Consider the following 14,341-nt stretch of genomic DNA (forward strand, 5'->3'; position numbering starts at 1 on the left):
TAGGTTATAATTAAATCTAATTACCATTCTCTAGAATTGCAACATCTTTTCACTTGAAGCCACCTAATGCTCAGAAAAGGATGAATTTTTATTCTAGATTTTCCAAGAATCACAGTAATGAGTCAATCTAATATTCCTTTTAAATCTGAATCATCACTTACCATCATAAAGAAATAGGACATGTAATCATTGAAAGGAAGAGATCTGAGCACTTTTTTTAGCCATTAATACCTCATCTCTCCTGCTTTTCTCTATTCCTCTGCAGTAATTGTACAGGGTTTTTTCTCCTCTGTTCAGTACCACTCTGGGGTTTTTCCATTATTTCACTACTTTTTTTTTTTCCCCCACAGAGTTTTATAACCCTTCTACTTCACCTCCCTACTTTTGATCCTCTATCTTCAGATCTTCCTGTCTGCTCCCTGGGCAAGCTGGGGATCTGGCAGCAGTAACTTTCCTCTGCCAACTGCTGCCTTGGAAGAGAACTGTGCTGGGAACCACCTGAACTCATCTCACCAAGGAAAAGATGAGATAAAAATTGGTAAAGCAAAGACTTTTTTCTCTCCCTCTTCTCACACAGGCCAAGAGAAAGTGAAAGAGGGGGAGAAAAACCAGGAGTCATTTGGCTGCTTTTCCTCCATCAGGAGTGCAAACCTGGTCATGCTCAGCCTGGTTTCATCCAAATAAGCAAGGAGCTGAAGATCTGGGGCTATCAAAGTCACCCAGCTCACAGGGGAGACCCTTCAGCTCCTCAGGTCCAGTAGCTGAGGGCTGCAGCTAGAGCTGGCATCAGCTGCTGTTGCAGGTGGCCATGCCACGTGCTTGGTGAAAAAAGCCTCTCCCAGTTGGGATGACCTTCCAATAAAATGATCATTTGGTCCCTCTGGAGATCAGAAAGCATCAAGGACCATTTGTTTTTACACTTAAATAACAAAGCTGGAAAACTGGAAGATCTGCTCAGCTTGTGGCACGCTGTGCCAGCAGTGGGGAGCCCAGCAGAGGGGACCCAGGCTGGCAGTGCTGCCAGGGCCTCGATGCAGCCCTTGGAACGCGGCTGCACTGCTGCAGGGCTGCACTGCTGCAGGGCTGCACTGCTGCAGGGCTGCTCTGCAAGCACCAGGAAGGGCAGGATGCAGTGAGCAGCCCCACCCTGCACACTGTGTGCATTATTCCCTACTCTTAGGGCTCTCTTCATTAACTCCCCTCGACTGACAGCACGAGGCACAGCTTTGTGAAAGTCGCCCTGTGCCTCATACAGCTGTGCTCTCCTGCTGCAAACAGTCCCTCAATAAATAAAAATGACAGGTTCAGTTCACACATGGTACATCAAATCCCACCTGTCCTACAGCAGATTCACATGCCATCAGGCAGTTAAGATGCCACTTCTCTTAGCCACACTTATGTCATGAAAGGCTTTTATTGTGGGTGGGGCAAAGCACAAATCCACAGCCCTCTTTTGTTTACTTCCAATTATATTAATCTCTCGCTTCCCTAAGATTTACTTATCCTCCCACAGATTATTCATGCCTGTAGCCCTGCAAAAGCATGTAGACTGAAATCTTTCACCCACTCAATATGCTGGAGATCTTGCAATGGGTTTCCAGAACCTGGATTTCTGTTTCCCTTCCTCAGCTAGTAAACTACTTCTTGGATTCATTCAAATCCAGTTATTTCTTCTGCAGTCTTACTGGGTTGAAATAAGGTCTGAGAGGTAAGAGGACTCAGATGTTTAACTGGTAATGGTTCAAGATGGTCTGGGCACATCTGGGGCTAGAATGGTGACTATGGCTATGTCTGCTTGGCAGTTCAGCATCTTATGACTACTCCTGTTAAGTCTACAAAATTCAAATTGTTGCTGAAATAATCCCTCACAACCTATTGCTGCACTTACAACCCATAGACTGTATGACAAGACCAAATGGCAGAGGTGGTTTTCTATTTCAGGGTAATTTGGTATGGGTTAAGTGAAACTCTAGAATTAAATTTGTTCAAATATATTTTCATATTCTCCCACGTAACAAGGCAAAAATCCATACAGATAACAGTGGAATAACAAGCAAAACCCCACAGCTTGTTCCTTTACTTTCCAAACCTGAAATCCATTATCTGGAGATCACCATTTACCAGAGCACACATACCAGAGAGCAGGCTGAGCAGATGGTTCAAAGCTAACTGTCAATCCATTTGCAGTTCAAAACAGTGGTGAACTGCTCCAGCTGCTTTCCAGATCAAAAATATTATTGTCATTTTGCTATCGCTGCATGCTGAGGGTTATGTAACAAAAATGCACATGTCCCTCTGCCTGGAATGCAATTAATTTCCTCCCTTCCCACTGTGAGTGGTAACAATTCAGACAGTCTGGATGCTTCAGTTTTGAGCACGGGCAGGGATGCAACCCTGGAATTATTCCACGTGGTAACCCACTATTTGTAACATGCCAGTCTTCTGGAGGTCTTACAGCCAGGGTATATTTTGCAGTTTGGAAAAAAATAAACATTATCCTCCTGTTTATACAGGACCTCTTCACTGTCTGTGGGGTACCCTGAGCGCTTTGGTGCAGTTCTTTAACCACACAGACTTTGCTTTATGCTGGAATTTTAAGTCTTCTAATAAGTATGTTAACTGGGAGAAGGGATTGCACCCAATCTGAAATCAGCCACTAGGCTTGCTGTACACTATGGTATGCAAAAATCAGGCATTGTACACTATTAAGTTTTATTAAAATAGTGGCAAAATTCCCTCTTAATCTACAAATACCCAAACATTCCACTGGTGGTTAAATTCAGACTCTGCAATGCTTAACCTCTCCATGGAATTTGCTTATATAAAGAGAACAACTGGAAGTCCTTTGCCTAGAACAGCACACTCAAGAAACAAAACTCATTTTCTCAATGCAATCTTTTTTGCACTGTGCCTTTCATCTCTGTAAGTGCAGCTAAGCCCATGATATTTATATAACAACCATAAGATCTTCAGGACGGGAGCTGCCTTTCTATAAAATGTTTGCACCATACTTAACTTCCCTCTGTTGTTGCTGTAATAGAAACACAATGGGGTGATCAACTGTCCTCCAGGGTGTCAACTGAGATGAAACATTAACTTAGTACTTAAGTGCAGCAATTTCCTTTAATGTGTTATTGCTTGGTACAGCTTGTTCTGGGTTACTGGTTTACAGCTTGTGTAGGCAGCACCTGCAGTGGTTTTACTGCTCTTACCTGGTTAAATAGGCCAGAGCCCTCTCAGATCCCGATGGCTTTTTGGGCTGCACCTTTTTAATGGGGATTCCAGCTTCCCTCATCAGCTGTTTCTCCTTCTTCTTGCGTTCTTTTTTTAATTTTCTTTCCAGTTTTCTCTTTTCCTCTGGAGTAAGTTCTTCCTCTGCAATAAGCTCTTCCTCTTCTTTTGTAGCCTGAAATAATTAACGTTTAAATGAAGTGTTTATCTTTCTATAGTGAACAAAAATATGCCTAAATGTAATTAAAAGGCTCAGGTAATATTTAAAATCAGAAGGTTCAGGTTTCATATTTTTACTGTTTACTGCACTTCCATCACCTCTCTGCTATGGCCAACTCCCAGAACTGCAAATGGGGGCTGCAGATCTCACAGAGATCTGTCAAACTGTCCTTTACAGATGGTGATACTGCTCTGAGCACTACAGGAACCTGAGCACCTTCCACCTATGTATTAAACATAATTTCCAGCACTTCTTGAGTGTTCTCTCACACTCAAACCTGAGGAGGGCAGAGAAACAGCAGAGGCTGTTTCACAGCAGATGGAGGGTTTGGATGTTTTTTCAGCATACACAAATTTCAGTAGGAGCAGTAGGGTTTCCTTAAGATCCTCAGTTTGTGTTTGTTGTGTAACCACACACTTCCCTGGCTTGAGAAAACCTCTGTCTGCCATGCAGAGGCTTCATCTCGATTATGCCATGGGCAAAGATGTGACACCTTCCTCCTTCATCCAAGACCTCTTGGAGATCCTTTAGCAATCTTGAGGAAACAAATGCACAATCTTCAATAAACATACACAGATACATATCTCACAAAGGTTGACATGTTTTTAGGTTTTCAGACAGAACAGTTAATTATTCACATCTCAAACCATATTACCATAAATATATGCATGAGTATATCCCAAATGAAAATACGTATTTCACATACAGATGAAGAGCTTGAAATAGTTTATCTGATTATAAAGACCAAGTTTACCCTGGAAAATCCAGTGTAAGATTATGTTGAGTAGAAATAAAATGCTGTTCTATAGCAAGATGAGATTCATTCCAGGCATTCCCAGATGTCTGAGAGAGGCACTTTTCAGGTAAGCTCCTCTCCTAGAGCCTGGGACAGCCATGGAGGCCAACTGGGTGAGAAAGAAATGCTCCTCCTCCTCCTCTCCCTGCTCCCCCCTCAGCTGCTCAAGGAACCTGTAAATGAAACCTGATTGCACAAGAAGATCAACTGCTTTATGGCAAGATTGGTTAAAACCTCTTTATAAGTTCACAAATCCTTACTGTTACATTAATTTGTGTCAGTCAAGTGCTATCAAACACAAATCCAGACACAGAGCTAAATAAGTTATTCTTGCTGACATCCAACCAAAGAATGTTAAACAAAGCAATACCTGAACACAATCTTATTTGCCCAAGACACCTGTTGGGGTTTAAACATTTGTTCAGTGTCAATTCACCTATCATCTAAGCTGACTCTGACTCATCTTTTCAACTTGGTGTTTTCACAGACCAAAGGAAGGTTAAGAAAGCAGAAATCAGAACTAATGGAAGTAGGACAATAAAATGGAATTGGTTTTCTTGTTTTAAATACTTTTTAGGTACCTTTTATAGAAAAGCCAGCGTTCATTGCAAACACATGCAAAAAAGCAACATATGTTGCATTAGTATAGAAGACATTTTATAGTTCATGCTGAGAACAAAATAATATTTAGGATGAAGGTAGAATTGAATTGTTACACAGGAAACAACATTTCCATTTGAAAAGCCACCCTGGTACTTACTAAAATAACAATCCAGCCACACAAAGCCCTAGAAAACACTGAGGGTGGTCATTTATAAAGTGTTTGTAAAAGATTACTACAGCAGCTGTCCAACAGACGACACACTACAGTTAATCTTCTTTTAAAAATAATGTAATGAATTTGTTTACTTTTCTGTGAGCCATGAAGCTTTCAAATAAAGTGACTGTGGCACATCATTAGAGCCAGTCTGATAAAGAGGCCTCTGCTTCTTCATACTTACAGTAAATGCGTATCTTGGTAACTTCCCTCCCCCCCCACATTCCTTGCATTATCAAAAAGCTTTTTATCCTTCTCCCTGACCACTCCATTAAAAACAAAACAAGTTGCTCCCTCCCTGTAGGTCATGTAAATACCGAGCCCTAACAACATTTGTTTCCAGCATGGATGGGCCGTGGGCTGTGTGACACAAGAGCATTGTTCTCCTGCAGGGCTGGCCCGGTGGGAAAGAGTTGGGATTTACAGCTGGAGGTGCCTTCATCATCCAGGGAAAATGGGAAACATCAGCTTCTGCCTGAGACTCCCAGCACAGGCACTGGCAGAGACCTCACAATGGCTCAGACAACTTCTCTAGTTCCAAATACACTTTTATCCATCCATGTCAACTTGGTTAATTTAGTAGGATGTGCCACAGTCTGTCCTAGACTGGTTTTTAATTTGAAAACCTCAGGTTTAACGTGCTTCAGAAAATACCTGCATTTGGTGGTATAGTGCCTACTGAAGCTGAGAGTGATTTTATCAGTGAGTGTAATTTTATCACTATTTATATTAAAAAAACACCCTTCCACAAAACCTGGGAACTTGAAAGAAAACAGAACCAAACCTTCCACTGGAATTTAAATCCTAGCTGTATTTATTATTTATCAATCTATTGATGCGCCTCTCCTTTCCTTAAATCAACAGCCTGAGTTTTTAATTTCGTTTTTCCCCAAACCATTTAGTGTGACTGTTCGTCTGGAAGATGTTTGTGACCCATTTGGATTAAGAGTTTTAGTGTTATGTCATTATTTAAACAAAAAAAAAAATCCAACCAACAGGACTTCATTGTTTTGAGGTCATAAATATTCCAGGTTGTCTCTTTCTATATTTATAAAGTGACATCACAATTTGTAGCGCTACAATTTATCCTTAACTACAACATTGTAAAGTCCCTATTTGAGCATGTGAGACACTTGTTTATTGACATGATAAATTTAAACCACATGCACACAGAAAAACAGAACACTTGCTTATTTGCAAAGCCTGCTGAGAGCTACCACACCACCTTGGGTTGTGGGCTCATTAGATCTCAACCTAAACAAGGTCAGGCCAGGTCAGCACACTTGAATGAATGACATTCAGAGGAGAGCCAGTGTTTTCTGTGATTAAGGAGGTGGGAGTCTTCCACTTGGAAACTTTCCAGAAGGCCTGAAAAGGTGCTAAAAGGGATATTGCCACTGGATGCCATTTTTTGAGTGAAAGGCAGACCCCCAAATCTTTCACACTTACGCTCATAAAAGCCCATGTCAGCTTTGCAGAGGAATGGAGATATGAGCTCAGGCACCCTCAAGCAAATTCCCGAAGTTTGTATCATACCATGTCCATCTGCAGGCAAAGTGCTGTGGGTGCCAGCACACTGCCTTTCATCAATGCCAGTCTCCAACTTTCTGAACTGTGTGTAAATATAGCAATATGCTCTAAATAGTCCAAGACATCTGACTCAAAATAGCTGGAGGATTCAGCTATTTTCAGGATTCACTTTTAGATACCAGTTAAAGTTTTCCATCATTCTTTATAATCCGGAAATATTGCATAAATTTGAAACATTTTATGAATGATCTTTACAAGTGAGCTTACAATCATAAATGGAGAGCCAGCTCACACAGAAGGGAATTGTTTAGTGCTATAAGCAGTCCTGCTAAGCAATACAGAACAGAGAAATATAACTAGAACTGCAAGAGAAACCAGAAAAAAGATGTACAGGTTCTCTTGGAGATAACTGACCTTTTTTTTTTTGATGCAATGAGAGTGGCAGAACCAAACAGGAGTCACAGGAGTTGTTTTTGTGGGCAGTTTTTATATCTGCATAAAAGCTTGTACTGCCAGGGCACTATGAGCTGTAATAGCTGAGCAAGCAGCACCAAGATGGGAATAACAGCACTAATAACAGCACACTAATTGTGTTGTGCTTCCATAGAGCACTAAGTGCATTTTAAAATTTGTTTCCAGTCCTTGATGGCCTCACACTTAAGTAGAACTGAAGACACCTCCTAAAGACTTCTCTTCCTCCTCCTCACTCTCAAAATTCCCACATTTGCATCCCTGGTTGTCCATTGCCAGCACAGAATAATGTTGACACAGTCAGAAATTCTGAGGAATTGCCACAGTGAACAGAATACTCATCTATGAAATTTTGCCTTTGGGATTCGTCTCTGTAGGTCTGAACTTCCTGCCTGATCAGGGTTTTGGCTCTGCTGCCAAGCCTACAGAAGGAACCACAAACCAAGCCACAACACCAAATTCACTATTTATTAGAACCAATGGATTCAGCTCTTCCAAAACCAATAGACTTTTATCCTTTTCTCCCAGCGCAGCACCAGAAGTCTGTACAACAGCAAAGCAAGCAACAGCAGAAATTCAAAGGAATAAATAACAGTGACAAACACAAAAAAGGCGTCAAATTTTTGAACTCCGGAGAGTTCCAAATGGAGGGGAAATGGATTGTATGGCTTATTTCATAGCAGGAGCATTGTATCACCTTGTTTGTTCATGAAGCTCGTGTTATTTCTTAACTTTTAACACAGAAATGTCAAAAGGGGCTTTGTTCACTGACCAAGTGCTACTGACACATCACGTAATGGCTTCAGCTTAGGAGCAGCCTTTTGCCCCCCAAATGCCCCATGGATGTTATCAGCATGCAAAACGTCCTGTTTCTGCCTCACACAATACACATGAAGCCAGATAAATAACTGGCCATCTGCCAGCCTAAAAACAAAAAGCGGAATCTATAAACACAGATCAAAACCCACAGAGAAGAAAGGCTGGCAGACCCTTAGACACAAGGTTCATAAAAGAAAGACTGACAAATTATTTACTATCCAAGGCTGGCCAAAGAGCTGTGCTACAACTACGGCTAGAGATATTTGCATAAAACAGTTCAAGGCCATATTGAATTTAAATAATTATTTTCTATCATTTAGCATTCCATAAAAAGAAGCATGACCAGAGAGGGTATATGAAATTTCATTAACATCCAGAAAGCACATTTTAAATGAAAAGCAACATGTAGAAGTACTCTTTATACAACATCTGTAGCGCTTACAGAGGAAGACCTTTTAGAATTTATACACCGCTCAAAGAAAAATATAAAATTTTTCATAAAAGCTAGGTGTTTGTAGAATCTCAACTCCTCACAACAAAAACACAGGCAATAATTTATATTAAGTTGACTAGGAAAGCTTTCTGTAGATTCAACCCAGGCAGGGAAGTCTCAAACAAGTTCTGCAGGAAACCAGATTTAAGTAAGAACAGCCTTTTTATCTTTCTGCTCCAGGAAAGGATCCTTTCTGTGGTCATGTAAAAGTTGGGGTTTTGTTTGTTTTGTTTTGTTTGTAAAAGCCTCCTTGTGTATACAGGTATAGTATCTCAGGAACACAAGTGATCAGGTAGCACCCTAAAGTTGCAGATGTAATTTAGAATAGATGCACCCTGATGAGCTTGAAACTTGGTTTAATTTACAACTGTGTGATCTTTGCATGTCTCAGATTTACAGCCAATTGTGAAGAGCACATAAAGATTTATCATTAGCAACTGCTGAATAAGAAGAAATTGAACAATTTACTAAATTACATGCAAGCATTTACAGGCACACAGAATACACAACCTAAAGAATGCAGCTTGTTGAATTCCACTTTATAGACTGCTACTCCTATAAAGTACATACTCCTGTGCTGTGGCAGATTAAGTTCTAAGGCATAAATTAGGATCGTATTGTATTTCTCATTTTTCTCCACCAGTATCACAGCCCTGAGTACAACAGAAATTCTTGAGACACCACCACAACTGCAGACTTGGGGAATGCAGTTTTGCTTCATTTGCAACTACAGTGGGCCAGGAATTTTCATATATTTGTTGAAGAATTTTGCTTACTCCCCTACTCTTAATTAACCCATGTTAAGCAATCAGGAAAACATGGAACTGAAAAAAAAAAGTAAAAAAAAAAAGAAAAAAAGGAACCCTCTCAGAAATCATTTGTATCCACATCCCTGTGGCTTACACACAGCCCTTTTAACCCCTCCCCAGAAACGCAGAGGAATTTTAATAGAAGGAGCACGAGACTGTCGCAGCACCCGGCGCTTTCATTGCCACCAAAGTCGTCCCCTTTAGTGGTGCTGACAATTTCTTCTGAGGCTTAAAAAGGCTTTGGGCTGTGAGAGGAGGTAGAAGCAGAGCAGAGGCTGTTTTGAAATCCTTGCTGGAGAATTAGAAAAAAAATAAATAAACCAACCCCAAACCACGAGCTCGATCTCCTCCAATGAAAGAGGTACCACAGGGTGTAGGCAGGTTGCCAGGCGAGCTCGGCAGCGTGACCGCACTGCATTGAGTTTCTTTAATGAAAGCCAGGAAAGAACACATTACACAGTGTTTCTTCTGAGAGCCAGCGAGCCTCCAGTGATTGAAATCAATAAAAACAGTCGGCAAGGGGCCCAGTGGGGGAAGAGAGAAATCTCCACTACAGCATTCAGTTTGCTTTCCACTTTCTCCCTCCCCCTCTAAAGTTAAGCTCCGAAGATCACCATGACAAGCTACTTCGCTTCCAGCGCTGGGAAGACGCTGGTGGGGATTTAAAGCAAGCGAGCGCTTTCCTTCGCCTCCCTGCCTTCGCTCTCCCCGCAGCACGAAGGAAATGAAAGGCTTGCTCGGAATTTGAATCCCGCCTGGAAAAACTTCATTGGACAAGTGCATCGTGCTTGCATTTCAGGAAAGGGATGGATTTTACGGTCAGAGAACTCTAAAAGGTGAGAGGGGGAAGAAAAGCAGGAATCTGATCCAGCGGAGCCCACGAACAGGGTAGGATGTCCCAGCCGGCGGAGGGGACCTCTGGAGCTGCGGGCAGGACTGCGAGCCCGAGATCCTCCGCATCCTGAGGCAGCCGGAGCGCCGGGAACACGGAACACGCCAGGCCAGGTAAGCGGAACCGGCTCTGGACAGCCCTCAGTCCCAAAGCGCAGAGCCCGAGCCCGGCTCCAGCCCGCACAGCCTGCCCCGCGTCCGCCCCAATTAACCTCGGCCGAATTAACGCTAAGCTTGTCCCGTCTGAGAACCGTGTCAGGCCACTAATCCCCACTGAACTATAAAGCGTGCACAAAAGGTCTTTGTTTAGCCGTTTTGTGTTGAATTTGCGAGCTGACAAGGTAGGACAGGGCCATTGCGTAAGGCCGGCCCCCGCAGGAGCTGCGGCTCCACGCGGGCCCGCTCGGAGCGCGGCTGACAGCGCACGCCTGCCATCGGACAGAGCGCCACTGATGCATTTCTAATATGGGCCATATTTATCTATTTTATTTATGTATTTTAATCACCATAGCAGCCACATACAGAACATACTTGCACCGAGTTCCATGTGCTGCTCTGCACCACGACTGTCAGCGGCGTGCACGAACGGGGGCTAGGCTGATTGTTTTGTCAAAAAGAACTTGGCAATTTAGTTGTTAACACAGCCAAGGGGGATTTCTGGCACGTTGTTTAGGAACGACCGACACAGGTTTATGCAGCACGTGTGTATTTGCCGTTACTCTAATGCAAACAGGCTTTATCCCCAATAAAAATGGGGAAGGCATAGGTAACAGCTGTAGATCACAACATTCTTCTCAAGCTTTTGGCCAACTTCAGATGATTTATGTAGACCTCAGTGAGACACAGAGAATGAAATCAAAGCCTGCCTTCTGCAAGGCAAGCAAAAATAATGATAGCTACATCTCTACTCCAGCAGAGGCAGGAATTCCCTGGGACAGATAATAAATAGGTGCCTGTGGAGCAAGAGCAACAATGCTTGTCCCCCTCATGCTGGTCATCATGAGATGTTGACAGCAAAACACATTCTCACTGCTGGAGAGGCCTGGGGAGGGACTGGATGCCTCCACTTCCACTTAAATGTTTCTGGAACCTCTTTATCCCCAGCCTGTAGGGTACAAAGTCTGCAGGTAGAGATAAGAGACTTGCAGCATCTCCAGCTCAGTACGGACAGACAGAATGCATGGATTTAGCACAGCAAGTGCAGATGTGCATCTGCAGGTGCAGCGTTCCTTGGAAAACACACACTTTTAAAGGGTCATTTTGGTATTTTCACGTCACAGAGAAATGACACACCCACTTAACGAATGACCCGGAGAACACCCCCATGACCAAAAGTAAAGGGCATAAGTTGAGGAATGAACTGTTCTAATAAAGCTATGAAAATAGCTGAGGCAGTATTTAAATAGTAAGAAGTTTCTGGACTAATTTATTAATCCAGCTTTGAACTTTTCACACAAAAAAAATTACAAATTTATAGCTGAAGTTATAATTAAAGAACAATCATTTACAATAAAACAGCAAAGCAATGATTCATAATAGAATAGGACCCTACATGAAATTCTGGGCATACCCACAGACCCACAATTCATTTTGCAGAGTCAGTTCTCTGTTTTGCCTCCCCTGCACAGATCCTTTGCAGAAATGACAGCACCTTCATAGCTCAGGAATCACAGCAATCATTCCCACACCAATCAACAAGTCTGCTTTGCACTGCTCTTGGAGCTAAATTTATCCTTATGTAGAGGAACTCATTAAAGTCTTTATTTAACATTTCAGACAAGTAAAGCTTAGGTGGGACTTACACAACGCATATCACTTATACTGACATTCTCAAGCTCAAGTGATATTCCTCCCCATTACTCCCTCAGCAAAAATATAAATATTATCTTTAAAATTTGGGACATTTTTTTCATAGGGATGCCTTTTTCAGAAGCCAAGTGGCATGAGTGACCACTGTTAATGAAATATGTTCTTTCCAAACACACAACATAGAAAGAAATGCATCTTCTCCATCAGAAGTTGTGATCAAATACAGATATTCTAGCAATCATACCAGGGTTTTTCAATCATGTCAATGCTATTAAAGCCAATTCTGTGCAGTGACTCTCCCTCTGGAAGATCTGGAAGAATCCCATGTTGCTTTGCCAAGTTGGATACAACAGAAAAGAACTGTAGAGAACCAATTTCTCACATTTCTACCAGTCTTGGAGGTCTCGTATCATCAGGAGTGCTTTGTCCTGAACAATGAAACACATCTTCATCATAGTAAGAGTTCCTAATAGTTCATGCCAATTATCCTTACAGCAATGCTTGTTGGTAAAAGAGCTGTTTGAAAACAGTCCATAAGGTTTTGAATCTGTCAGAAAAGTAGGTGGAAGTATTTTAAAGTTGGAAGGACAAACACTTTAATTTCCCCCATTTAAGTCTTTATGAAGGAAGAGATGTGAGATTATAAAAAACAAGTCAAATGGCCTTTCAAGAAATGCTGAAATTCAACAATAAAGGTGCAAACACCAGAGTCTGTTGAACACCTGGACAGCCTGTGTTTGGTGAAACAATATTCATGCCTGCACTAGGGGAAAAAGAGTGTTGCCATCCCTTTCAAATGAACATGATCTGACACTTCTTGAGTATGGTAAAGCTTCAAGGTGTCTCCTTTCCTATTTATACCAGTGGTTCATGTTCACAGTGCTGGATTCACTCAGCTGAGTATATTTAGTTTGCTCAGTCTCAAAATGAGAGTTTCTCCGTAATGTACCCATTCTGACTTAAAATGAAACATAATTAACATACAGCTGGAGAAGGTACATTTTTGCCATTTATGGGAAAGATCAGTGAAGCTGAATACCAAATATTAAGTAGAAAATAAGTGGTTATTGATCCGTAGGAAAGGTGGCTCTCCCTACAATTCAAACAGGAATCTTTATATTTGACTTAGGAAGACATTTTTGTTAAAAACAACAAGGTCAACAAAACCCATAGTAAACTTCATACCTCCTGACCAACAAGCTGTCAGTGTTTTCAGCTGCAGAGTTAACAGGATGTACAACTACAGGGAGTGAATGTCCTGAGACATACACACTACTCTCAAACCCTCTATATTCTCACAGACTTAGCAGAACATTTTCCCCTTAACTTCTTAATAAAACCAGCGCCATTTTTAGTCAGTTATACCATGATATTCTTCAAAACCTAGCTAAATATTCCAGAATGGAATAACCATCCATGCCTACATTTATATACACTCTGCTGCACACGTAGGCAGGAACACGCAACTTTCAATTTGTGATGAACAAGACCCAAGAGAAGACACTCAAGAAAATGGAGTGGGCAGGATTCATTTCTTTAGCAGAATGTGATCATTTCATGATTCAGTCACCCTAAAATAGACAGCCACAGCAGCACCGGGGACATGAGCAGCCTCTGAACTGTCCTGCACCTTCATCCTGAGCATAAGGGTATCAACAACCTCAGCATGTGTCTTGCCCCTTGGTTTGCTTTCCAATGGGATAAATGGTTTGGAGACAGAGAACTGGACCCTCTGTTTGGCTGTTAAAAGAGAGACACCTCTAAACAAAATAAGGAAGAAATGTGATGGGCATTACTGATTTTTGCATTTGACTTTCTGCCTGGTGATAACCAGAGATGGATGAATGAGATTGTGACAATGAATTTGTGTGAAATGACCTTTCTTCTAAATATATATAATTTTCACTAAGAGACCTTTGAACACCTGTATGAAGAATTTGAAAATGTTTAGAGCAACAAGTACTATAAAGCTGGACTGAAAAACTGTATTTCAGGCAAGTTGAGTTGCCACTGAACATCATAAGAAATTCTTTCTCAATGAGAGTGGTGAAGGAGGAATGTTTTTAAGAGCTGATATGCATCACACAATCTAACTTTCCTTCAGGTCTGCATGCTGCTCTTCAAATCCCCATAAGCAAGTAGTACTTAACATGACTGGCAGGGGGAAAGAATTTGAATTTGTTTGTAGGTTTGGAATCGTCCCCTGAAAGTTCCTTAAGAAAATTCCATCCATTATTTTCAAAGTCTCTGAAAATAAAGTGCAACCCATTCTAAAATCCTATTTATTTAACAACACTACTACTTTCTGTTCTTGTGAGCTCTCTGGTAACTATACATCTATGATACCAACTTTTAAGCTCTCAAATTTATCACACAGCTGAAAATACTGAAATGACATCTGGTTTTTATAGCATCAGGTGTGCCTTCATTATGCGTTTGTGAGGCAGAGCAGAAA

At 41.6% G+C, this 14,341-nt stretch overlaps 2 protein-coding genes across 6 annotated transcripts in view; one reads left to right on the forward strand and one right to left on the reverse strand.

The window, feature by feature from the left end:
* CHLSN (cholesin) overlaps positions 1–14,341 on the reverse strand; it is a 120,501-nt gene that overhangs the window by 21,836 nt on the left and 84,324 nt on the right. For all 4 annotated transcript variants that reach the window (XM_088063966.1, XM_088063964.1, XM_088063967.1 and 1 more), the window contains exon 3: positions 3,213–3,406. In XM_088063966.1, the coding sequence (XP_087920092.1) occupies positions 3,213–3,406 (194 nt within the window). The remainder of the gene's footprint in view (positions 1–3,212; positions 3,407–14,341) is intronic.
* GPR146 (G protein-coupled receptor 146) overlaps positions 9,614–14,341 on the forward strand; it is a 45,914-nt gene continuing 41,186 nt past the window's right edge. For both annotated transcript variants that reach the window (XM_005522989.3, XM_088063963.1), the window contains exon 1: positions 9,614–10,191. The gene's annotated coding sequence lies outside the window, so the exon portion shown is untranslated. The remainder of the gene's footprint in view (positions 10,192–14,341) is intronic.

The sequence above is a fragment of the Pseudopodoces humilis genome, chromosome 18, assembly GCF_049639895.1.
Source record: "Pseudopodoces humilis isolate 2021_Gansu_Grassland_sample_001 chromosome 18, ASM4963989v1, whole genome shotgun sequence".
NCBI classification, from domain to species: Eukaryota; Metazoa; Chordata; class Aves; order Passeriformes; family Paridae; genus Pseudopodoces; species Pseudopodoces humilis.